The following is a 25,678-nucleotide window of genomic DNA, read 5'->3' on the forward strand; positions in this document are numbered from 1 at the left end:
TTTAAAAGGTAAAGCAGTTTTATTTTAAAACAAATACCAATGAAATCAACAAATAATTTTATCAGTATAAATTTTTTTAAAGATAAACAGAACACATATGCATCAAATTGCACTTCCAGCCACTGGCATAAGCACACCTCCAAAATACATGACTGTAAAGTACATGTTAATTGCAAGCCACCATTTTCTAAGACCATTATTTTGGCCATCATTTTCCAAGACCATAATTTTTACAGAAATATACTGGCAGAAGAATCAATGCACACACTCAACATACACACACTGGAATCCAAAGCGCCATGTAAATACAACATTGGTGGCTACATAAACATAAACACAGCTTGGTCTGAAACACGATCTGTGCAGCAGTGTGACTGTGTGAGCAATGGCAAACTAGAGACTGACATTCATGAAATGCCCGTGCCCTAAGCAAACAGTGAAAAAACCAAACAGGAAGCCACATACCGACTGCAAGCCAACTTCTTCTAAGGCCGACATGTGAAGAGAACCCAGGGATGCAGGAAAACAGTCTTGAAATAAAAAATGAGCTAAATTCTTTTTGCTTTAAAGGCCCTGCTGCAGACTTGCTGCTCTGCTTCATGGCTTTGAGACGCAAAACTAAAGAAGTTGTTAACAGGTTCAGGTGCTGTGGGAGAACACACAAAAAATGGTCTGAACTGAACATCTTCATCTCCACCACCTTGATTTCCAGCTGGTGTATGGTCCAAAGAAAACTTTGAGCTATTCCCTGGGGGAGAAAATTAGGGAAGAAAGTAAGAATAATTCCTAAAAGATCTTTAGGGACAAAACTAACAACCACTGAACAAAAATTAACAAAATTCAACTCCTATAAGATGGATAACATAATTATCTTAAACTCATCTCCTAGACAAAGGCCATGTCACTCAACCCTTCCCTACCACAGAATATACTATTCCCTCTGTGAAAAATCAAAGCAGAGTAAACATCTGACCATTTCTCCCACACCTTCCTTGGCTTTAACAGACTTCAGGAAGAAGAATAGCTGACTCTATCTGTCTAAAGACAGCAGGCTAAGAAAAGGAGAGGCTAAGTGGTGAAGTGTGCCCTTCTAACAGATTGAGGTTTTGTTCCTAGCACACACACAGTGGCTCACGATTATCCAGTTTCAGGATCCAACACCTTCTTCTGTACTCCATAGGAAATGCACATGTGTACACACACACACACACACACACACACATTAAAAATATTCTTAAAAATGTCCAAGAGAGTAAAAAACATGTACAAGGATTAAAAAAAGATATATTCAATGGCCATTTTAAATGACAGAATTGCCATTTATAAATAATGACGTTAGGAAAAGGTTGTGTTTTAGACTGGGTCTCACTCCAGTCCTGAAGCTGCTTTGTAGAGCAGTGGGCAGAGATCTACCTGCCTCTGCCTCCCACTCCACCTAGCCGTGAGACATTCCCTGTCCCAGTCATGGGACATTCTGTCTGCACACTCTTCTCACCTCTCAGTCCCATTCCAGGACATTTTTGTCCCTCTGAATCTTTCTCTCTAGCCTCTAACACCAAAATTTAAGTACTTGGAAAAGTCCACCACGAGACTTTAAGTGTGTATGCCAACTTATACACTGTGCTAATACTGAGGAAAAAAACTGCTGGACACTATTGCACTGGTGCCACCGGGAATGAGCCAACAATCAGCCAACAATCAGCAAAGACCCTGAGTCATCCTAGATGTTGAAGTGCATAGACAACAATAATTATTACATCCTTCTTACTTGGAATCATGACCAAGAGCCTAGCATATAAAATATATTTGATAATTACGTGATAACAGATTAAACAAGCAAATGGATCAAAAGGCAGAAATAAGAACTGCTCAGTCCAAGACAGCAAGGTGGCTCAGCGTGTTACTATGCAGAGATTAACTCTGTTCAAACTGAAAATAATTCCAGCTAGGCATGGTGGTGCACTCCTTAAGTCCAAGAATTCAAGAGGCAGGCAGATCTGTGAGTTTGAGGCCAGCCTGATCAACATAGTGAATTCTAGGACAGGCAGGATTATGCAGAGATCCTGTCTCAAAAAAAATAAATAAATAAAAATAAAAATAACTTAAACGTATGCACTCCACCTGAGAGCAACAGTGTACGGAGTAAGACAAGGACCCCACAGCTCACCTTACTCCTGTCCATCACTCTCAGTCTTCTGAATGTGGGGAATGACACAGCACAACGTGAGATTCCCTCTTACCTGATGGGAAGCCAAAGACTCCAGACTGTGGGATCATAGCTGGTTCCAGGGAGCCCTCCTGGCTAGCGATAGTGATATTCCTTAGCCTGAGGCTATCATAAAGGCCTTGGAGCTTTTGGTATTGGCGGTTGCGCTCCATCAGTTTCTCAGAGATATCACTAAACTTCTTCTTGTATTCCTCCAGAACTTTCTTCATGGAGGTAACCTCCCCTTTCATAGAGGTCAATTCTACGTCCTTGCTCTGTATTTGCTGCGTGTATATCTTCTCCATCTGTTTTAAGTGGTTCTCAGCCTTGCTGAAATTGTATTCTTGATAGAGACGTTCCTGGTGCACCTGTCCAAGTAGATAAGAATCAGCACAACATTATAGACTCCGAATGCTCATCCACGCAGAAGTGGAAAGAACGCTTACACAGGGGCATCACTGTTACAATATTTATAACGGTCACAACATACAATGAGTGGGCTACAGAAAAAGGGCTGCTCAGAAAACTAGGCCACCAAAGCAAGCATGTCTTATCCACAAGGGACACACAGCCTGAAAGTTAAGCTTTAAAGAGAGCAGAAAAGTTAGCTGTGAAAGTTTATGTATGATTCTCAGCAGACAAGAAATACAGGCAGGAGGATCAAACTCAAGGCCACCTGGGCCACGTGGCACAAAAACCAAGGAAAAAAATTCATATTTACAGGATACATGGATGATGTCCAATTTTCCCAACGACCCAGAGTAAAATAAGACCTCAAGATATTGTTGCTTCCTAAAATTTACACATGTGTGACCCCATGTTGGGCAGAACGTGTAACTAGAACATAGCAAACCAAGTAGTACAACCACTTTGGAAAACAGTTTGGCATGGCTAACATATATACAACCCTGGGCCTGATTCTTAGCACCACAAAAAAAAAACCCTCTAGCTAAAGTAGCTGGAATACAGCATAAACAATAAAACAGAAGCACAAGCTCAGTTGTTGGAGATTAGTCTGGTGCCGCTATGTAAGAAAACGCTAAATTCTATACCCCTCGATATAGATATTCGTCTGGCTGCCCTAAGACGAATGAAATCTCTCATACGCCAGCCTTTGTTGTGAAAACCTTGCTCCCCAAGTCAATAAAAGGTCAATAAAAGGCCTGTGACTGGGCAGTAGAGAGAGATAGGCAGGACTTCCTAGGAGGGAGACAGGAACTTTGGGAAGAAAAGAAAAGGAAACTTTTCACCAGGAGACGGGAGAGGAGACATGTGACTAAGAGCCTGGACGGTGCAGCTTGCCACATGACTGGGTGGGATTAGGTGGTTAATTAAATCTACTCAGCTAAGGCCTAAGCTTTGAAATATTAAAAGGTCTCTGTGTGGTTACTTGGAGAACTAGCTGGATAAGGAATAACTGCTGCCGTATTAATTTCCAGCATTAGTAATTTTTTTTTTTTTTAGATTTATTTCATGTATGTCAGTATACTGTAGCTGTCTTCAGACACACCAGAAGAGGGCATCAGATCTCCATTACAGATGGTTGTGAGCCACCATGTGGTTACTGGGAATTGAACTCAGGACCTCTGGAAGAGCAGTCAGTGCTCTTAACCACTGAGCCATCTCTCCAGCCCCAGCATTAGTAATATTAATAATCACTTTTCAGAGTTTATTCACAAAATATAAAAACAAGTATCTACTTAGCACATGACAAATACTTAATATAAACAAAGTTTTCTATGCATTCACGTATTTATATGAAATATAAGTATAATGAAGGGGCTTTTTTCCTAGGAAATCCCTCAGAGGGTAGTTAGGGATTGAGGTCGGTGGGAAAGCACTACCTTTTAAGCACAAGCCCCCGGGTTTGATACCTCACACCAAGAGAAACGCAGATCCTCGGTAAGCTTCAAATGACACTTCAGTGTATGTTTGTCTGTGTGCATGTGTGCTTGTGCTTGTGCAGGGTGATGTTGCCTATCAGGTCTTCCTCACAGGAGAGCCTAGCTCTCGCCCTCACACTTACACAAGCACTTTACGAACTGAGGCACCCCCCCATCCCCTGGGCACTAACCTGGTACGTCCAGAAGGCCAATGCTCGGGAGCTAATGTCCAAAACAACCTCGGGTCGAAGCCCTGCCAATACCATAGCTTTGTACTCCTCTGACGGACTGAGCTCTGTCCGGACAATGTCTAGCTTTCCAGAAAGGGTGCTGTTGCAAGCAGGGCAGATTGCTGGTGAATGACTGAACTCACCACTGCCATGCTGATCACAGAAGATGTGAGAGCAGGCCGTGACCCAAGCATAGCCAGAGAGCTTGATACGACACTTCCGATAATTGCACAGCAACATGTCTTCACACAAAGACATGACGAGTGTCCCAAAGAATCCTAACAAGGAACAAGAAGGTTAGTGAGCCAAATTATAGTGAATATGAAACTTTACTAAAGTGCTATTTTTAAAAAACTGGACATTGTTTTAATGAACGTATATACAGCCTCAATGCCTTCTCATTCCAAGGTCATGAAGAAAGTCATATATATAGATAATTACAACTCCTTTAAAAAAAAAAAGATTTATTATATATGAGTACACTGTAGCTGTCTTCAGGAGACCAGAAGAGGGCATCTGATCCCATTACAGATGGTTGTGAGCCGCCATGTAGTTGCTGGGATTTGAACTCAGGACCTCTGGAAGAGCAGTCAGTGCTCTTAACCACTGAGCCATCTCTCCAGCCCTCCAACTCTTACCAATGTCAAAAACATTATGCACATGCAAATGTTTAGAAACATCACACAGCAAAAAGAAACAAAAATAAAATCTGTCCCTTGTGGCATTTTTCGAACACCAAAACATACAGCATTCTACTAATGACCAGGAATGGTGGTACCAGGTCATAGAGTACCTGAGAGGCAGAAACAGACAGAGTTTTTAAAGCTCGAGGTCAAGCCATTCTACACAGTGAGTTCAGGCCAGTTAGGGCTAGTACACCTCCTACTTGGTAAACATGGGACTGCACATAGCTGCAGGAACTTCTCAGTAAAAAAAAAAATCTAAGTGGTATTTTTAGGTTATTTTATACATCTTGATTTCTCATATCCCTTAACCAAACTGCCTTGACTTTAAAAGACTAGCTGCCTGATAAAATTAGATATGAGGCTAATTTACCTGTTATGAAGCTTGGAAAGTCTACATTGAAATGCCTGTTTATATTTTTAGTTAAATAATACACCTATTAACATTGCTATGGTTTGATTTAAAATGTTTCCACAAATTCTCTTAGTCTAAAGTTATTTTTCAATAATGTTCACCATAGAAAGCAGCAGCTTTAACAAGTCATATATTGTATAAGTGGTGTATCAATTATATACAAAGACAAAGCAAGCACATTCAACATACTTAGTACTAAGGTCTCCTTAGTAGTGTGATTAATGGGCCACACCTCTAATCCCAACACTCAGAAGACAGACTTTGTTCCAGGTCACCCTAGGCTTCGAGGCCAGCCTCAGCTACACACCAAGATGCTGTCTCAAAAGCAAACCAATGTTACCTGAGTAACAGGGGCAATGGATACGCTGACACCTTCATCTCAAATGTCACACCTGTACTGCGGACCGACTGACAGACCGACAGCCTGAGAAGTCTCTCGAACCTGCCAGCCTGAGAAGTCTCTCGAACCTGCGGCAACTATGGGCTACAATGAGACCCTGTCCTCAGATTTACCGACACCCTTGCTGCGTTTCCTGAAACAATTCACATGAGAAGAGGCCAATTTTACTTTACCTCCAGTAGGGTAAAGCGCACTTCCTAGCTGAGGTCAAAGTGCAGCCTCCACATTGCCACAAGGCAGCCGGGGAGGTCACACAAGATGACGGCAGGCCAAGATTTTCAGAACATGACCCCACAGTTTTCTCTTAATCTCCTGACTTCCCCCACCTCACACACAGAAAAGCAAATACCTGTAGCAAGACAAGCTAAAAGGTGTCGGCCTTCCACTGAAGACAGGATTCGCGTGGCTGAGCTGTCAGAGCGCATGCGTGGTGCCCGCAAGGCCTGATGGGTAGCACGAGGCGAGCTGCTGGGCAGCACCAGGCACTCACTGCTGAGGTAATCGGATGCCTGTTTTTACTGGTCAATCTACAGTTAATGAAATAACTTATTTTAAGTCTGTCTGCACTGGTTATTAACAAGGCGCTTGATAGGAAGTTATAGGTGGTGGTGGCAGCACCTTCAATCCCTGCTTAGGCAAGCGATTTCCGTGAGTCGAGAGCTACAGAGTTCTAGGACAGCTAAGGTTAATAGAGACCTGGTATAAAAAAAAAAAAAAAGAAAAGAAAAGAAAAGAAAAGAAAAGAAAAGAAAAGAAAATTAAGACTTATCTTTAGCCAGGCACATAATGGCGCGATTTCTTTAACCCCAGCCCTGGGTTCTGCTCTTCCAGAGATCCTGAGTTCAATTCCCAGCTACCACATGGTGACTCACAACTATCTGTAATGGGATCCAATGCCCTCTTCTGGTGTGTCTGAAGACAGCAAGTGTACTCATATACAATAAAACATTAAAAAAAAAAAAAAAAAAAGCTGATCGAGTTCCAGGCTAGGCCAGGAAATACAGTGAGACCCTTTCCCAAAGTTACATGTTTGTGTTTCCACATGGATGTCCCACTGTTGAGGTAAGCCCTCCAATTCCAGGAGTCTTAACTTTGAGGCATCTTTGCTAGTAAAGTGACAAACTTAAGATTTATGTATATGTGTAAATATATAAAATATATATATTTATGTCTGTGTGTAAATCTGCACATCAGAAGAGGGCATAGGATCCATGAAACTATTATAAACTGTTATGAACCACCAAGTGGGTGCTGGGAATTGAACTCAGGACCTCTGGAAGAGCAGCAGTCAGTGCTCTTAACTGCTGAGCCACCTCTCCAGCTCCTAAACACTGCTGTAACTCTGCCCTTCTGAGCTTACCTGTAGCAACAGTGGTTTTTTCCACTGTTAAAATTAAGCTGAGAAGAGGATTAGAAGAAGGTAGCTAGGATGCAAACTAATGCCACTTTCTTGCAGCCACCTTCAAAGGACATGAACTTGTTGTGAATGAATTAACAGCCACACAAAGGTCACCATGTTTCCCAATATTAAACCTCTTTCCCTTTTCTCCCAGGCTTCATGTCTCCTACACTGGTGTGTAACAATGACCTTGAACTTCTGAACTTACTAAATGCTGGGATCAAGGGAGTGTTTGCTGGAGATAGAACCTGTTTTTCATGCATTTTAAACAAAGCTACAGCCATTGGAAACCATATTCCTTCAGTCCACTCAATTGGTTCTAACATTTGTATGCCCCTAGCAACTTAAATCCTACTGGTACCAGTTATGTCAGTAGTTTATAGGAAGAAAATAACAGATGAGAATTTAAACCACCAACAACTATAGCTGGCTTTATTCAAAGAGAGATTTAGCATCTCTAGTTCTAAACAGGCCATCATAATGATGACACAGGACAGTCACTCAGCAGCCAGCCCTCAAGAAAATGCAGACTACATGCTTCATGGTGGGATTCTTTAGCTAAGGATAGGGACTGGAGAAGTTGTTTTCCTTAGGCAGGCTGGTTTTGAAACAGCAGGGTACAGGATATTTAATATATATCATATTTAATATGGGCTTGAGGTCAGGTGCTTTACTTCTACCTTAACTTAGGACAGCAGTGTTTCTTTAAGTAGGTTCATGAGTAAACCATAACTTGAGTTTTTTCTGGTTAACTGTCCCAGACACATAAAGAATACAAACACAGTACAACCTCATTAAGTGTCAAAGAGCATAAACAATGGACAGCAACATGTGGAACTGTCAGGGTTTACTGTGTTCCTGATCACCCGACTTGCAAGTTGATTCTGTGACACTATTCTGGGGAGTCGGCTCTCACCTTCGAGTACACCCCACCCACACATTGAAATTTATTATTAATTGAGCCCAGTGAGCACACCCCTCTAATCCCAACACTCAGGAAGCAGAAGCAGGCAGATCTGGGAGTTCCAGGCCAGCCTGGTATACAGTGAGTTCAAGGATAACTGGGACTGTTAAGGATAACCATGCCTCTGGGGGGAGGGGGGGAATAGAAAAGAAATTCATTACTTGGGATGGCTCAATGGTTAGGGCTATTGACTTTTTTTTTTTTTTTTTCAGAAGACCTGGGTTTGATTTCCAACACCCACACAGCATCTCAAAACTGCCTGTCACTCCAGTTCTAGGGACTCTGACACCCCCTTCTGCTCTCAAGCACCAAATGAATAAATGGTTAAGACTCGAGCAAAAACACTCAAAACACATTAAATTTTTAAAATTTTATTAATCAACAAATCATTTAAAACAGAAACATGAATGTTCCAATAACTCCCAAGGTCAACCACTGTGAAATACTAGTATAATGAAAAAATTCTCTATATCTATGCACACTTCCTGAGGAGACAAGCCAGTTTTTTTATGACAGATAAAATCTTAGCTAGGCTCAACAGTAACAGTCTACTTCCAACATAGGGAAGCTTTTAGAAGCTAAGACTGACGGGGATCAAGCCCATGAAACAGAAAAGACCATTGCCTTATGAAATCTTGGTTAGTGCCAAACCAAGATTAGTCTGCTGAAAAAATGATATATGCTCAGTTATATGGGCATCTACAGTATATTCTCATTCCATACCGTGCCTAATTTTAGAACTAAACTCTGGGAGCCAATGGTAATGGCCCTGATGAGTAGGCCACTTGGCAGACACAGAACTTAACATACATAGAGGTGTTTTGCCTATGTCTGCACACCATGTCTGCAGTGTATACATTAAGCCAGATGACGGGAGCAAATCCCCTGACACTAGAGCTGACTACAGAAGGTTGTGAGTCTCCATGGAAAAGCCAACCACTCTTACACACCACCACCTCTCTAGCCCTGAGATCAGAGTTTCTAGGTAGTATAGAATAATTACCCTTCAAGTCTTATACTGTCATTCCCATCTAAGATAAAATGATTAGAAAACGTGCCAAGGTTAAAACTTGTGAAGTGATACACAAGCCACTCTAACTAGAAGCCTACTATGTATACTGCATATAACCACTATACTATACCACCTTCCAAGATCGCTGGCTTTTTAAACACTAAAATTCAAGCACCTGGCCACAAACTACAAAACATAATTCTCCGTGATTCTTGTATATGTCAAACACCTCTGAATCTCAAGACTTACCATTAAACCATGCGATCATTTTTTTCATACAACTGGTTTATAGCATGAAGGTCCAGACAGGAAATGTGATGCTGTCAACCTGGTGTTCTCTCCTGACTGTTGAACATTTGTACTTCTTGGGTTTTACCCCTCATTTCTGGAAGGAAGAGAGGAAGCTGTTCATAAGCTGTGTGTGCTTCCAGATTCCTTCTACAAACATGTATAAAAAGTGTGAAGGAATTATGTATGGTTCATAACCTGTTTGGCAAGCAAACCCATTTAATAAATAAAAACTCATAGAACAGAATAATGGTAAGCCAAGTAGTCATAAAGACTGAAAAGTGATGAGTTTAAAACTGTCAAAACTTGGGCTGGAGAGATGGCTCAGCGATTAAGAGCACTGACTGCTCTTCCAGAGGTCATGAGTTCAAATCCCAGCAACCACATGGTGGCTCACAACCATCTGTAACGAGATCCAATGCCCTCTTGTGGTGTGTCTGAAGACAGTGACAGTGTACTTGTCATATATAAAATGAATAAATAAAATCTTTAAAAAAAAAACTGTCAAACTTAAAAATGGGGGAGCACTGGCTGTCCCTCCAAAATACCCACGTTCAATTCTCAGCACTGACATAGTGGCTCACAGTTGAGCCACTGACTCTGGCTCCAGTCAGAGGGAATCCAATATCCTCTTCTAACCTCAGTGGGCACTGTATGTACTTGGTACACAGGCATGCAAGGTGGCAGAATACCTACCAATGTACATAGACTAGAAAATTTAAACTGTCAAACTAATTAACTTAGAATTGTATCAACTATCAGGTACATTTTCTGTCGTGCTCAAGCTATTAAAGGCCAACTAGATTCATCTCCTATTAGCACAAAGATCAAAACACAAAATGTTGATTCTATCAAATTCTTTAAATAATGAAGTCCTTGGGAGGGAAGGGCTAAAGCCAAATCAGGAACTTTTAGCACGCCAAATTCAATTTCGTGTTTGCCCTAACCCTAGTCTGCTCAGCACATGTGTGTAATCAGTGTGATCAGCTGAAACACGGACTTCACATGCATCTCATCATAGCAAACTCAAGGCAGGAAGGGCACACGACACATGCTTCAGCCGGGGGATTTTCAAAGGACTTTGCAACTGTGAAGTCAGCCTCTGGTAACAGTACGTCCTATCACATCCCCCATCTTTCATGGTAAAGATGACTTAAATTTACCTGTTAACAAATGCATCCAGCTTAACCTAGGAATCCAAGTGGAAATACCAGAGCAAACGGGCTGCCATCTCATCTGTTACAGAAGAACACACAAAGGTTATATATTATTACATAAACCACGGTGAACATGCTCTCTATACAGTCATAAGGAAAATTAGAGTGATTTCAAGTTGAGTTGCTATTCAATATAAATTTAAAGCCAGCTGTGGTATATACCAGTCCTCCCAGCAGGCTGAGGCAGGAGAATGGAAAATTGAAATCAAACTTTGGTCACACATCAAGTTTAAGGTCACTTAACTTGGGCTGCAAAAGGCCTGGCAAAACATTAATAAACAAAATCCCAAGCCAACATCAAATTGGTGGAGGACCTCTACACAAACTCAGAATTTTGGGAATTAAGATGGGACTAGAGAGCTCACAGGAGCAACTTGTTCTTCTGGAGGACCTACGCTCTGCCCTAAGGCAACTCAGAGAAGGCCAGGGAGTCCAATACTCTGCTGTGGCAAAGCAAAAACAGTATGGGGGAAAAAACAAGTCATAAGCTTGTTTTAGTAAGTAGAACAGTAATCCAAAATAGTTTTCAAATATATTTTAATTTCTCTTGAGCGAATACTAATTAAATTTATCTGTCATAAGAAAACCTTCTCCAGACACAGGAAAATCACTTGGAGCCCCTGTAGGCCACAAGATGGCAGTGTAAGGAGACTTTTACTTCCTCTGTCCTAAGAGCTTTCTTGTGACAAGAAAACCCATAGAATCAGCTAATTTGAGCTCATAGGGGCTCACGGACTAAAGCAGCATCAGGCAGACCACACAGGACTGACCTAGACCCTTTGCACATATCTTGTGTAGCTTGGTATTCTTGTGGGATGGGAGCGGGGGCGGGGGGAGGGGTGTCTCTGAGCTTTGCCTGCTTTTGGGACCCCTCTCCTCCTGTCTACCTTAATGAGAGGTACCCAGTCTTATTGTAACTTTATATACCATGATGGGTTGACATCCCTGGGAGACCTGCCCTTTTCTGAAGGGGGAGTGGGATGGTAGAAAGCACTCACTCCAGCCACAGAAAGAAGCGCTTAGGAGAGAAGACACTCTGATGATAGGGACCAAACACATGCCAAACCAAGATTAGTCTGCTGAGAAAAATATTATACTCAGTTACGTAGGGATATACATATATTCTCATTCCATACCGTGCCTAATTTTAGAACTAAAGTGAGCTCTGGGAGCCAATGGTAATGGCACTGATGAGTAGGCCACTCGGCAGACACAGAACTTACTTAACTTTATCTGCATAGGCGTTTTTGCCTATGTCTGCACACCATGTCTGCAATGCATACATGAACCAGATGGGGGCAGCAAATGCACTGGAACTAGAGCCAACTACAGAAGGTTGTTTGTGAGAGCTTCCATGCTGGTCCTTAGGGAATTAAAACTAGATAATTAGATTAAGACTATTTAATTAGGACTAAATTCCCTGTCAATTCTGTAATGCCAACACTTGAGAACACTTTTTTTTTTCTTCATCTTTATTAACTTGGGTATTTCTTATTTACATTTCAACTGTTATTCCCTTTCCCGGTTTCTGGGCCAACATCCCCCTAACCCTACCTCCTCCCCTTCTATATGGGTGTTCCCCTCCCCATCCTCCCCCCATTGCCTCCCTCCCCCCAACAATCACGTTCACTGGGGGTTCAGTCTTAGCAGGACCCAAGGCTTCCCCTTCCACTGGTGCTCTTAAAAGGCTATTCATTGCTACCTATGCATTGAGAATACTTAAATCACGGCAGAAAACTCCACTGGAAATCAGGACCAAGACTAATGTGACTAAGTTGATAGAAAAATAAAAGGAATGCTACCTTTAAAATTAATACTACAATGTAGCCAGGGGTGGTAGCAAATGCCTATGATCCCATGGTACATGGGAGGTAAAAGTGGGAGGATCAGGAAAAACGCCAAGCTGGGTTTTATATATATAACCCAGGGTGAAAGGGGGCAATAAGTAAAAATTTCATATTTACATAGGAACCTCTGCCTCTGATCAGTTCTCTAAGATATAACAATTCTACCTAAACGTCATCCTGTTCACATCAGTGTGAAATAGCTATGGAAGATGGTTTGCTTTAAGCTAAGTAAAAACGAGGACACTGGTTCTGTAAGTCAGAATCTAGAGACATGCAACATGCGCAAAAGGCTATTTCACGCCTCTCATCACATAGATAGGAAACACGTGAACACTGGAGAACACACAGCACAAATGTCTACAGTTTGACTGCCTCAAAGCTTTGATCCAAGTGCTTTTTACCTTGTTTGAAAGGGACAAGCACTCATAAAACCTAAATACTTCATTTCCACAATGTCTGTCCCTGCCCCCCCCCCCCCCCCGCCACACACACACACACAAAGAATTTTGTAAATATGCCATCATCAAAGACTGCTGGGTGTGGTGGCCATGCCTTTAATCCCAGCAGTCAGGAGGCAGGGGCAGACAGATCAAGCTGTAGGCCAGCATGGTCTACACAACAAACTTGAAACTAGCCAGGGGATTCACAAAACAAAAACAAAAACAAAAAAAAAAAAAAAGCAAAAGCAAATTAAAAGCTTAGATGACTTAGATTCTATCTCAAAATTTTTTTACAAAGCTAAAACAGAGTCACAGCTCAGCCAGCGTCCCACCCCTCAGTACCATGGGGAAGTCATAGGGCCCAGCATGTGTGTAATGCAGAAAACCTAGGTCAAAATGAGTACCTGCATTTACAGTGCCATCAGCCTTTAAACCTTCTTGAGAATATCCAAGCCCACTTTAGAGATATTCTGGGGGTTGTGCAGGGCCTCTGGGCCTGTGCTGGGCTGGACTCAGCCACTGGGCTGAGTGCTACAGTCCCAGCTCTTTCCTGGATACGTTTCATCTTCAACCTGAAACTAGAGGAGAAAAGAAACATGGAGGTGATGAGGTACAGCTGTCACCAAGTGGTACAAACACCAAATTCTATTTCGAACTCACTATCAGCTGTTTTACCAGGCACAGAATGCAGTGGGAGCTAGTTGACCAACCACGCGGCTCGCACTGGCTCACCCATCCAGGCCCTTGACTGGCTACGATGAATGAGGAGTGCTTGAAAGCTGTGGCTCAAGACAGCAGGAAAACATACCTTGCAATTAGGACGCAGCAGCAGTAAAACTTTGCCTGCTTTTCACTTGCTATTTCCCGTTTCAACGTTTCCCTCCTTAGGGCTCATCGTCTGCTTCCTACCCATCACATCCGTTTTTTAAGTACATGGTTTTTGCTTTAAAAATATGCAAGCAAGGCTTAGAGAATGGCAAGGTAACTGCTTAGTGGTTAAGAAAAATAAACTTATTATTCTTTCCCCAGCTTTATTAAGACTTAACTGAGAGGCTGGAGAGATGGCTCAGAGGTTAAGAGCACTGCCTGCCCTTCCAGAGGTCCTGAGTTCAATTCCCAGCAACCACATGGTGGCTCACAACCGTCTGTAATGGGATCCGATGCCCTCTTCTGGCAGGTAGACATATATTCAGGCTGAATGCTGAATACACAATAAATAAATCTTTGAGGGGGTTGGGGATTTGGCTCAGTGGTAGAGCGCTTGCCTAGGAAGCACAAGGTCCTGGGTTTAATCCCCAGCCCCAAAAAAAAGAAAAAAAAAATAAACCTTTGAAAAAAGATCTAGTTGACAAATACAAACTGCATAGTCTTTGGTAAGTAACCATTACCTCTTTATGTCTTTATGTGGAGGAAGACGTGGTGAATGCACTTATCTACTGTTTTGTAGAACTTACACTATGCTACTTATATCTATTTGTTAACGAACGGTTTTGCCTGCATGTATGTGTGCCAGTGTGACATTGGATCTCCTGGAGCTAAAGCTACTGATGGTTAAGACACCTGCATACTGTATGCATATACCACCAACATGTACAGACTTAGTTAAAAATAGTTAGAAAAGAATATCTAGCCTAGCAGTGGGGACCCATGCCTTTAATCCCAGCATGCAGGAGGCAGAGGAGAGCAGATCTGAGTTCCAACCCAACCTGGTCTACGAAGAGTTCCAGGACAGCCATAGCTACAGAGAAACCATGTCTCAACAAAAACAAAACAAACAAACTTTACATTCAGACTAGTATCAAGGATAAAAAAAACAAACAAACAAAAAAAAAACCCAGGAGTCTTGTGAGCGCCACACATAAGGTCATTAGAAGAAAACTTTTTATTAGGAAAAAAAATCCACAACGTGAGACATTATAAATTTACAGCTTGCTTTTACAAAGTACTTAGCATTTACTATATACCAACTAGGGTGTATTTTGTTCGCTGTTCACAAAGGAAGCCCGGAATGGCTCACACTATCCTCCGAGCGGAACACCAGAACAGACCCAGGCGCCACAATTTGAATATTGGCTTGCACAAAGCTAAGATAACTGGTCTTTCTCAAAGTGTCTTAAGTATTTTAGGACATAGATGCCACCGTTAGCCCTCCTAGGGTTTGTTAACTCACCTGTCCTCAGAGTTTACTATCTAGTCTCAACACACGGTCTGAGCAGAATACTACAACACTATTCACAAAAGGTTCACAAATGCGCCAAGATCGTGTTCCCACAACATCTACCAGAGAACTAAAAACAGGCTGAACTCAACGCTCCCAGGATCGCCCCAGATTAGCGCCGGGTAGTAACGGTGCCTTTCCCAATTAGAAAAAAAAAACGATGCGGAGGTTTTCCCCAGATTCAGGAACTCTGTGCATGAGGTAGAACGTACTGTTTCTGGGTCACCTGGCCTCGGAAAAACTGACAAACCCAGGACTGCCGAGGCCCACGTGGAAACAAACCAGGTAGTCCACCTGCCTGCACTCCCCTAACCTCCCAAAGCAGAAATGTATCTCTTCTCAACTCAACTCCAGCGCTAACCTGAAGTAAAAGCCTTTCCCCCTGGCTAGACTCCTCAAAAGAACGAGAAATTAAAAACCAGAGATACGAACTTTAAAACCAGAGATCGAAATTAACTGCGCACTTACCAGACCACCAGAAGCAAGAGATAGAGAACGTTGAATGACGGGAAGCTACCTAAGTAATGGGCCTCCGAACCTGATTGGCTGAGTTCAAGGACTCTCCTCCTCCTCCTCCCGATCTTAAACTGTGCTGCGGGACTGCTCGAGACCCAGCTTTTATTTTAAGACTGATTCCTACATGAAATCTCTTTCTGGATCACGGCACAAGCAAACACAGATAACTGAAGCGGTTTGGGCATGCCCTTGTCCTATTCCAAACAATTTCCATCCTGAGGAACCTCTCGCCCTTTTGCAACCTCAGCATGGCTAACTTATGCAAGGTAATAGGGCCAATTATAAACAGTCCATAAGAATCCAAGACAGAAATCGTATCCAGGGCAATCTTCAAGCTAACAATACATTTATTAATTGGTGGTTTAATGCTTATCCTTCAAAATAGAATGAGAATACTGTATACATCTAAGCCTCCATCCCCCCCCAATTTAAAATTATTGCAGCACGACAAGGGTAGGATTAACAGGTTGCCCTTGAAGTTAGGCTTTCTCTTGATGTATGTAAACTTTATGCTATCTGTATAACAACTGGACACCTCATTCATTCAAAGAAGCACTCAACAGAACAAGAAAAGATCTTTACCAAGTACATATCCAATAGAGGGTTAATATCTAAAATACATTTAAAAATTTAAAGTACACATCAAGAAAATGAATAACCCATTTTAAAAATGGGGTACAGATCTAAACAAAGAAATCTCAGAGGATGGAGCACAGGCATGAACAGTTAAAGATCACCAAAGCAAGGGTCAGCATCAGGGAAATGCCAATCACAACTACTCCATCTTACCCACATGAGAGGACCAAGATCAACAGAACAAATGCCAGCTCATGCTGCAAAGATGTAGGAAAGGGAAAGCACAAATCTATTACTGGGAAAGTGAAGATTTGCACAGCCACTGTGGAAATCAGTGTGGCATTTCTTCAGGAAACCAAGAACAGATCCACCCCAAGTTCCAGTTATGTACCGCTCTTGGGCATATCCAAGAGCTTCATCCTATTACAAAGACACTTGTTCATCCATGTTCATTGTCGCTGTTAATAATAGCCAGGAATTAGAAATAGCCTTAGAAGTCCATCAAGAGATAATGGATCAGGGGAAAAAGTATGGTACCATACAATGGTATTCCATACAATGGAATACTTCTTATCTGTTAAAAAGATATAAATAAAAAGAAATTAGGGATCAGGAATGGTGGTACACACCTTTAATCCTGGCACTGGGGAGGAAGAGGGAGGTGGATTAATCCCTGCATTCAAAGCCGTGTTTACAGAGTGAGTCCCAGGAAAAACCAGGGCTACACAGAGAAACCCTGTGAAGAAGAAGAGAGGACAAGAGGAGGAGGAGACAAGAAGAGAAGGAGGAAGAGGAGGAAGAACAGAAGGAGGAAAGAAAGAACAAGAAGAGGACAAAGAAATTCTGAAAATCACAGATAAATGGATGGAATTAGGGAGAAAATTCATCCTGAGTAAGGTAACCCTGACCTAAGAAGGCAAATATGTCTTCTCTGATATGTAGATGTTAGCTTTTAATCCTTCCATAGGCCTGCTGCAATCCAATGTAACCACAGAGGCTAGGTATAGAGTCAGGGAGGAGGAGGGAGGAGGGAGGAGGGAGGAAGAAGGAGGGAGGAGAGAGGAGGGAAGGAGGGAGGATCTCCAAGTGAAGGGAAATAGAATATATAACTATGGAGAAACAAGGGGAGGCTGGAGCTGGAGGATTAAATGGGGAGGGGGTGGAGAAGAGAGGTGATGGGGTGGGACACAGGAAGGGACAAATAAGTACAGGTCACATGGAAACCTACTACTGTAGAAGCTTCTTAAAGCACACATACATGTATGAAAGGAAAGCCTCAAGTAGACATCTGTCACCCCCAAGAGAAGCCTGCAGTGCCAGGAACTGGTTACATCTTTGTGAGTTGTTGGCCAAAGAGGCTCCATGGAAACCCCCAGGCCACTGCCAAAGCATTGTTTGCAAACTGATGGTAAGGTTGTATTGCTAAAAAACTGATACTGACAGACCTCGTTGAATATGGAGGGGTTGAGCTAGTACCTATCTAGAGCTTTCATCCCTGCTAACTAACTAATTCTCATGGTACTGGAAGGTACTCTGCACACTACTGATATGGGGTGTGTGCGTATGTGTGTGTACACCGTGTGCACCCCCCTCCACACTCGAGTGAGCATATACGTCTCTTGTGTTTTTTTCTTTAATTTTTATTCTTTTGGTTTTTTTCACAAGGCTTTTTCTCTAGCCCTGGATGTCCCAAATTCACCCTACAGACCAGGCTAGCCTTGAGCTCAGAGGTCCGACTCCCAAGCACTGGGATTAAAGGTGTGTGCCACCACACCTGACTTTTTTTTCTACTGAGTTTGTGTTTCTGTGTATGTACATTTGTGCTTTTTATTTTTTCTTATTTATTTATTTGCCTCTTTTCAAGAAGGCACGGAATTAATTGGATGGAGATCTGGAGGAGACTAGGACAGGAAATTGTAAACAATGTTTTTATTTTTGAGTTTGGTCATTCATCAATCTGAGGCGTCAGGCACGGAGTTAATTGGATGGAGATCTGGAGGAGACTAGGACAGGAAATTGTAAACAATGTTTTTATTTTTGAGTTTGGTCATTCATCAATCTGAGGCGTCTACACACCAGTTAAGTCACAGCTCCTGGCCTTTGTAAGGAAAGCCGAGCTTGGTATGAGCTCTATTCCACCCCTATCTTAATTGCTTCTCTTTGCTCCGTGTCCTTAGATGTAGCTCAACTCTGCTCATTTACTTCGTGAAGAATTCCTAGACTGCTCCTTTGTTATGATTTCCTATGATATTACATGCTATTTTCCTTCTATTGTACTTCTTACAGCTACAGGTTCGTTTTGCTTTTGTGATAAGTATATTTTCCAATAACAAGCTACACGAAGGTATGAGCTACGTTTATTTTTGCTAGACAAATGGTTAAAGTACAGCTCAGTAATCCAGCAATGGGGGAGGGTGCATAGCAAGGAGCAAGGGTTACAAAGCGTCCGGAACCAAAAAGGCGGGGGAGAGTAGTCTGAATTGGGTTATGAGGCCCGCGAGGTGCCTCACCTCAGCCATTGAACTCGAATTGCTGGCCGTGAGTCTGTTCCAAGCCCCGGCGAGGGAGGCATCCGCCCACCCGGGGGCTTCTCCTGCCCAGTCTGCCCACGCGTGGAGCCCTGCTCTCTGGGAACTCACCTCCCCACTCGGGGAGAGCCCGGTTAGGGCCGCGGGAGGCCCCAGTCTCAGACCTTCCCAGGGGCCGAGAGAGTGACGAGCACTCAGCGCGTGGCCCCGCTGATGAGCTTCCCCCGCCCACTAGGAGTGTGAAGACCTGCCGCCATAATAAGACTCCAAAAGACAGTGAATTTAACACTTACGGTGACTTCCCACAAAGCACAGCGTGTAATTTGCATGCGCTCTAGCCCAGGCTCCAGCTCCGGACCAGAAGCCCGCGCATCCCGGCAAAGGGTGATGACGTCGTCCTTCAAGCGCTATGGCGCCGCGGCGGCGGAGATCTGGCTGTGGAAGACGAGGTGAGAACTCAGTTCGCAGGCAGAATGCTCGGCCTACAGTCACAGGGAGCCCCTCGCTTTTTCTTATTACAGTTCAGTACAAAGATAGATCACAGTTGTGATCTATCATGTGAGAGATGGAACTTAAATCCAGATCCTCTGGAAGCTCTGGGGAGCTTCTTCATCACTGACCCACCTCTCTAGCCACTTTAAATTCTTTCTTTAAAGGAACTTATGAGAGCCTGGTGGACGTGTTGGCTTAACACCTTTAATGCTAGCACAGGTGAAGCAGAGGCAGGAGGAGCTGTGTGAGTTCCAGGACAGCCAGGGCTGTATAGAGAGACCCTGACATTTTTTCTTGGGGGGAGTGGGGTGCTGGAGAGTTAGCTCAGTGCTAAAAGCCACTTGTTGCCCTTGCAGGGGGCCTAGGTTTGAGTCCAAAAATCTACATGGCAGGTCATGACCACCCTACCAGACCTCCAGATATACCAAGCATGCACATGGTGCACATACATATATACAGACAAAACACCCATACACATAAAATGAAATAATAACCTTTTGAGTTTTTTTGCGCTTGTTTTGGTTTTTTAAGTTTGTTAGAAGTCAAGGGAGGAGACAACTCTGCTGTCTCTGACAGAAACTTAAGTTTTCCAGAGACCTCTACTCAGGCAAACCTAGTATTCTTGGCTTTAAAGTAGAAAGAACTTTCAGGAGTACGCAAGATGGACCAGAGTTGGGAGTTTGTTTATTAAAGGAGATATCGACATACGTTTTAAGCACAAGGGTTAAAAGAAAAATGCCTGGGAAGAGAGACGCCACAGAACATGAGGGTGGCTTCTCAGAGAAGCATCACCCTTCACTGTCTTTATAGTAGACATGTATGTAAGATTTGCGATCTTTGGCTCTTCAGAGAGTTGTTAAATAATTTAAATGAGATCATAGTTCCTGAGGTGGATCTGACAGAATTCCAGCGTCCAAGTCCACATGATAAGGGATGCAGGAAGTTAAGTTATCAGCACTATAAACTATGTTTGTGCTCTGTATAAGACTCCCATAAAATGGGAGAGAAATGAACCCAAACCCATTGTCATAGTCATTCAGGCTGTCAGCCAATTTATTGTCATTTTAACATGAAAATATCGGAAGATCTGTGTTAGCAGCCTTCCTAGCACATTAGTTGGGCTGGAATTCTTGCTTCTCCGCTGCAGAGAGGCTTCAACCAGACTCTGGGATAGGAGGGACTGCCTTTCCTTTTCACATCCCTCTAGTTTTCCTGTGCTTTTATTTCACCTCAGTGTTGTTCAAGTTACATCATATTCATAGTGTAGTAATTCTTTTATACTGTTCCTGCCATCAGTGCTAAATGAAGCCAAGAGAGTTGATAATGGCAACAGAGCAACAGATGACTCTCCTCCTGGCAAGAAAGTGCGCACGTGCCAGAAAAAGGGGCCTGCGGCTGGAGGGGAGGACACAGACAGGACAAAAGGCAAGCAAGGTAATGGACCAGGGAGGACGTGGGACAACTCTCGAGTCTCCGGAAGAATTGGGATGATGTTTGTTCCTTCCCTCTTTGAGGACATAATTAATTTCTCTATCCCTTGGGCATTCTGCAGTACCAATCTACTTTGCTGAATCTTTATTTTCTCAGGTTTGAATGGATTAGGATAGGCAGGCAGCCTGTACTGCTGGAGAAGGGCGAAGTTAATTATGACCGCTTTCTAGCTGGAACCGCTCTCTTGATCCCCACATCGGTAATGGCAGTGCATGTTTGTGTTCCCACAGACTCTGTGAAGACCCTGCTCGTAAAGGGCCGAGCTCCTGTGGACCCAGAGTGCACATCCAAGGTCGGAAAGGTAAAAGCATCGGGAACGGAAAGCAGAGTTCTTTTGTTTTATTTCGATTCCCCTCTGACTATCATTGGCGCTCATCTAAAAATGCTTCCTAAAATATTGCCAGTGATTACTTTCCTCCAGAGTTGAGAAGTAGGGGTGATGAGTTTCAATTTAGCAGAATATTGAGCCTGGAGAAATGGCCCAGTAGTTAAGAGCATTTATTGTTCTTCAAGAGGACCTGGGTTTGATTCTCAGCACCCACATGGCAACTTACAACCATTTGTGACTCCATTTCTAGGAGATATGATGCACTCTTCTGACCAGTCATGCAAGTGCTTGCATACATACATACATGGTATACATACATACATGCATGCATGGTATACATACATACATACATACATACATACATACATAGACACACTCAGGCAAAACACTCACACATAAAATAAAGAATGGATAGATTTAGTTTTTAAAAATGTGAAGAAATTCACAGAAAAAAGTAACTTAATCACTACTGGGGCTGCCATCAGCTTTCCACTGTGTGTTTCCTTTTTCACCCAGAAAATGTTATCATTGTTAAGAGATGACAGTGTGGTCCTTTTGTTTGGGTTTGGTTTGGTTTGGTTTGGTTTTGAGACAGGGTTTATCTGTGTAACCCTACCTGTCCTGGATCTCAGTTTGAGATCAGGCTGGTCTCAAACTCAGAGCTCTACCTGCCTTTGCAGATCCCTGCGAGCTAGGACTGAAAGTGTGAGCCACCATCGTCCAGTTGACAGTGTGATTTTGATGATAAACTACCATGGAATGGCATGAGTTACTGATGGAGGGGAAACGGTTAGAAGGATCTCGAAACAAGCCTACTTAGAAAGCAGGTTTACTCTGAGGTAGACTCTTTTAGGTCTCTGTAATTAGAAGTTACTATGTTTTAACTATAACAATGATAGTCTGTATAGAACATCCATTTCCATTTTCCTTCATGGAAAACACATAGGATGTGCTGGAAAATAAACCTTAAAGCATGGGGGGTGGGGGGGCAGCTCTCACTGTTTCCCTAAGATTGAGTGCATTGATGCTACCTGTCTTCTCTCTTCCCAGGCTCATGTGTATTGTGAAGGAGATGATGTCTATGACGTCATGTTAAATCAAGTAAGAGGACGGGTCATTCGAATTGTGGGAATTTCTTTTTCATTTTAAAAATTACATTTATTTAGTTTATTTGTGTGGAGAACAAAGGACAATTTGAGTTAGTTCTCAGCCGGGTATAGTGATACACGCCCTTACTCCCAGCATTGGTGGGCTTGGCAGGGAGTGCCTTTACCCACTGAGCCCTTGGCTTGCCCAGGTTATTAGAGGTTCCTCATAATATAAATGGCTCCCATTTTCCCAAAATTGACATTGACTTTTGATTATATTATGATTTACTTTTTGCCCATGGTAAAGATTTTATTTGTTGGTTGGTTTGTTTTGTGGGGTTCTGTCTGTGTAGCACAGATAGGCCTTGAACTTGCAGTCCTCCTGCTTCCATATCTATAGGACTAGGATCCTGTAGGGACACAGCTATCTAACCCAGTTCATACTGACATTTTTAAACATGTATAGTTACTGTTTTTTTAATTTTAAAAGCTATTATTGTTGTGTGTGCCTGGTGGGAGGAGGCACACACACCCCAGCTCATGTGTGGAGCCCGCCGACCCTTATCTTTGCGTGTTTGTGTTGCCATGCTGCCCTTACCAGCCTGGCAGTCACTGTAGACCAGGCTGGCCTCAGCCTCCTAAGAGTTAGAGTTATAAGTGTGTGCACCACAATTTTCTGTTTCTTTCTTTTTTTTCTCCCAGTTCGAGAGACCAAACCCAGTGCCTTGTGCTTGTCAAACAAGGTTCTACACAGAGCTAGATCCCTAACCAATCTTTTATCAGTGATTCATTTTTATTTTATGTGTTGGTGTTTTGCCTACAAGTGTGTCTGTGTGAGGGTGTCAGATCCCCTAGAACTGGAGTTACAGACATTTGTGAGCCGCCATGTGGGTGCGGGGAATTAGACCCAGGTCCTCTGGAAGAACAGTCAGTATTTTAAACCACTGAACCATCTCTCCAGCCCCTAGTCTTCTCTGTCTGTGTATGTCTTCATCTTTCTCTCGCACACGCTCATTGTTTTGAATAGATATTTTCTTTGTTATTTCCTGGATATGACTCATATTTGAATGTATCTACTTTTGTGCTTGTGAGTACAAATGTATGCTTACCCGTGTCTCTGCCAACTCAGAGCTTGGACTCCAAATGTGCATTGCCATGCTCAAGTTTTCACGTGGGTTTTGGGGATTGAACTCAAGGTCTAATGGTTGTTTAGCATGTACTTTTCTGACTGGGTTTTCTCCCAGCCACTCACTTCAATCTAATATATGTCATTTTACAGCTCACTAGTATTCCTTTGTGTTACTTATACCTAAACTATCATAAGCCGGGCCAGAGCTGCCTGAGTCACTGACTCCTGCAGTATACACCTGAGGACCTGAGTTTGGATCCCCAGCACCTAAATAACAAGCTGAATACAGTGGCTTATATTTGAGTCCTAGCAACAAGGAGACAGAGACAAGAGGACACATGGGCTTGCCTGTGAGCTCCAGGTTCAGGAGAGACCCTGTCTTAACAATGTAGAGCGAAAAATGTCTATGGAGGGAGCCATCGAAGGGATTCCATTAATGTAGTAGGTTGGATAGTGGGTTTCAGGAAGCTTCCAAGACTGACTTTTAATTTCCAAGAGTGAAATGTTAGGTTCCCATTTATATCCTTATTCTCTCAAGATCCATTTGTTTCATCATGCTGTGCTTTTCACTGTGGCAATTACTGGACAGCTATAACAAAAGAAATACTGCGGGTACTGTGGCCTCCAGTTGTAGAACTAACTCCTTTTATGTTACTGTTCTTCCACAGACCAATCTCCAGTTCAACAACAACAAGTACTACCTTATCCAGCTGTTAGAAGATGATGCCCAGCAGAACTTCAGTGTGTGGATGAGGTGGGGCCGAGGTAAAGGCTTTATGATGGATTGAGTTGTCATTCAGAACCCCAGAGGCAATGCAGTGAGCAGGTTTAGGTCTCCAAATGGCTCAGGAATCCAGATGGGCTTTTGAGGTTGGGGAGTGGCAGGCGTCTACATTGGGAAGCTTGGTGAGATTGAGAAGACCCCTGTACTGGACTGACAGCTGCTTATAGGCTATGACACTGCTTCAGTGTGATGGCTTGCCTAAGCCCCTTCACCTTTCTCTCCTCTCTTCCCTGCCTATTAGTCAGACAGTAAGCAGAGACTGTAGAGAGATGGCTTGTTACTACTGGAGAGCTACACTCGGGGTCTAGGGCAAGGAACCATCCTATGTATGGCATTTACTTTGCAGTTGGGAAAACAGGGCAGCACAGCTTGGTGGCTTGTTCTGGTGACCTCAACAAAGCAAAAGAAATATTTCAGAAAAAGTAAGTGCTAATTGAGTTTAAAAACATGCCCTTCTTGGCTCTCTCCTGTTGCAATGTTTCCTGCAAGGATGATTTGGCATAGATCTCATTCATCGCTATTCTGACTCCCTGTGATTAAAGCATGCAGTTGTACCTTCAGCCAGTTATTAAATCAACCTGGAAGTTGACCAGAAGAATATTTTTTAAACAAAGCAAGCAAATCTAAGAAATTAGAGACACCAGCATTAAACTTGTGGGGTTGATTTTGAGAACAGACTTTCTCGAATCTAGAAGCATGTCTCCTGTCTAGAAGTATTGCTTATCTACCTGTTCTTCTATACATTCTGTCTCCGGGCTTTTGGGAAGCCTGGGAAACTTTTCTTTTCTCCCAGTTCTGCATGACTCCTTTGTTCTGGGATTTCTGTGCATTCAGTGTCCTGATTTACAGTTCACACCACCAAACACCGAGGTGGGCCTGAGCTGTGAGGAGACACAAATTATTGAGAAACTACGTTGGGGAATTTCTGTATGCTTCCCTCTGACAATGAACCTTGATTCATATGATTTTCCCACTACCTTGGGCTCCACAGATTCCTTGACAAAACTAAAAACAATTGGGAGGATCGTGAGAACTTTGAGAAAGTACCTGGAAAATACGACATGTTGCAGATGGACTATGCTGCCAGCACTGAGGTACGCTGGCTCTGCAGAAGGAGTGTCTGAGTCGGGGAGGTCTAGCCAGGCACTGGAGATCAGGCCAAGACCAAAAGAGGCTGGGATGGTAGGAGTCACTGCTGCTTCCCACCTCTGAGATAACTCTCTCTCATCTCATCACAAAGGACCAGAATATGCCTTTCTGGTCTTCTCTGTTATGTACTAGAATTCTTCTGAAATCCAACGCCTGCTTCTAGAAGTTCAGTGTTATAGACCCAGAGAAGATGAATAAAGGACCAAACTGAGAAGCTATTTAAACTAGCTTTATCACTGTGAAGGACTTGAAGTGCAAGATCTGAAGTAGAATGTTTGCCCAGCATGCACAAGGCCCTGGGTTCAAAACTAAGAACCACAAAAAGGAAGAAAAATAATTTGCACAAATGGGTTAATATGATCAGAAGGTCTGGGGTGTAAGAGCTGTGTTTACGT

At 42.9% G+C, this 25,678-nt stretch overlaps 2 protein-coding genes and 2 non-coding genes across 14 annotated transcripts in view; 1 reads left to right on the forward strand and 3 right to left on the reverse strand.

Moving 5' to 3' along the window:
- Ccnb1ip1 (cyclin B1 interacting protein 1) lies at positions 1-15,706 on the reverse strand. 4 transcript variants are annotated; one of them, XM_039093585.2, is made up of 7 exons: positions 15,671-15,706; positions 13,389-13,562; positions 10,644-10,716; positions 9,442-9,577; positions 4,463-4,597; positions 2,241-2,574; positions 1-748 (listed from the first exon to the last, which is right to left on the reverse strand). In XM_039093585.2, the coding sequence occupies exons 4-7, from the start codon at positions 9,442-9,444 to the stop codon at positions 549-551; spliced, it is 672 nt and encodes a 223-aa protein (XP_038949513.1). In that variant the 5' UTR covers positions 9,445-9,577; positions 10,644-10,716; positions 13,389-13,562; positions 15,671-15,706; the 3' UTR covers positions 1-548. The 4 variants fall into 4 exon arrangements, with proteins under 4 accessions (XP_038949513.1, XP_038949511.1, NP_001020312.1 ...); XM_039093583.2 differs by having other exon boundaries at positions 4,281-4,597; positions 6,167-9,577; NM_001025141.1 differs by having other exon boundaries at positions 4,281-4,597; positions 15,671-15,679.
- Positions 6,261-25,678, forward strand: part of Parp2 (poly (ADP-ribose) polymerase 2) — a 23,172-nt gene continuing 3,754 nt past the window's right edge. The window contains exons 1-9 of one of the 8 annotated variants that reach the window (XM_063274097.1): positions 6,261-6,314; positions 14,014-14,161; positions 19,161-19,271; positions 20,611-20,748; positions 21,036-21,106; positions 22,184-22,234; positions 24,019-24,115; positions 24,481-24,556; positions 25,126-25,228. In XM_063274097.1, coding sequence (XP_063130167.1) covers positions 19,232-19,271; positions 20,611-20,748; positions 21,036-21,106; positions 22,184-22,234; positions 24,019-24,115; positions 24,481-24,556; positions 25,126-25,228 — 576 coding nt within the window. In that variant the 5' untranslated portion in view covers positions 6,261-6,314; positions 14,014-14,161; positions 19,161-19,231. Of the gene's footprint in view, positions 6,315-14,013; positions 14,162-17,860; positions 19,272-20,610; positions 20,749-21,035; positions 21,107-21,813; positions 21,973-22,183; positions 22,235-24,018; positions 24,116-24,480; positions 24,557-25,125; positions 25,229-25,678 lie in introns of those variants that run through there. The other 7 variants (XR_010057803.1, XM_063274098.1, NM_001106030.1 and 4 more) reach the window with 7 other exon arrangements.
- On the reverse strand, positions 10,431-10,507 carry LOC120097276 (small nucleolar RNA SNORD126). Its single transcript, XR_005494496.1, has one exon. It is a non-coding gene; the product is annotated as a small nucleolar RNA SNORD126 (small nucleolar RNA).
- On the reverse strand, positions 18,771-19,027 carry Rpph1 (ribonuclease P RNA component H1). The gene is given in 1 exon segment (NR_002703.1): positions 18,771-19,027.

Source organism: Rattus norvegicus, chromosome 15 (assembly GCF_036323735.1).
Source record: "Rattus norvegicus strain BN/NHsdMcwi chromosome 15, GRCr8, whole genome shotgun sequence".
Lineage (NCBI taxonomy): Eukaryota > Metazoa > Chordata > Mammalia > Rodentia > Muridae > Rattus > Rattus norvegicus.

Coding starts and splice junctions, on each gene's coding strand:
- Ccnb1ip1 (XM_039093583.2), bottom strand. CDS start 6,242: ATGCGCTCTGACAGCTCAGCCACGCGAATCCTGTCTTCAGTGGAAGGC. Junction 2,575..4,280: donor TGGCCTTCTGGACGTACCAG/GTTAGTGCCCAG, acceptor CTACTTGGACAG/GTGCACCAGGAACGTCTCTA. Junction 749..2,240: donor AGTCTTTGGCTTCCCATCAG/GTAAGAGGGAAT, acceptor TTTCTCCCCCAG/GGAATAGCTCAAAGTTTTCT.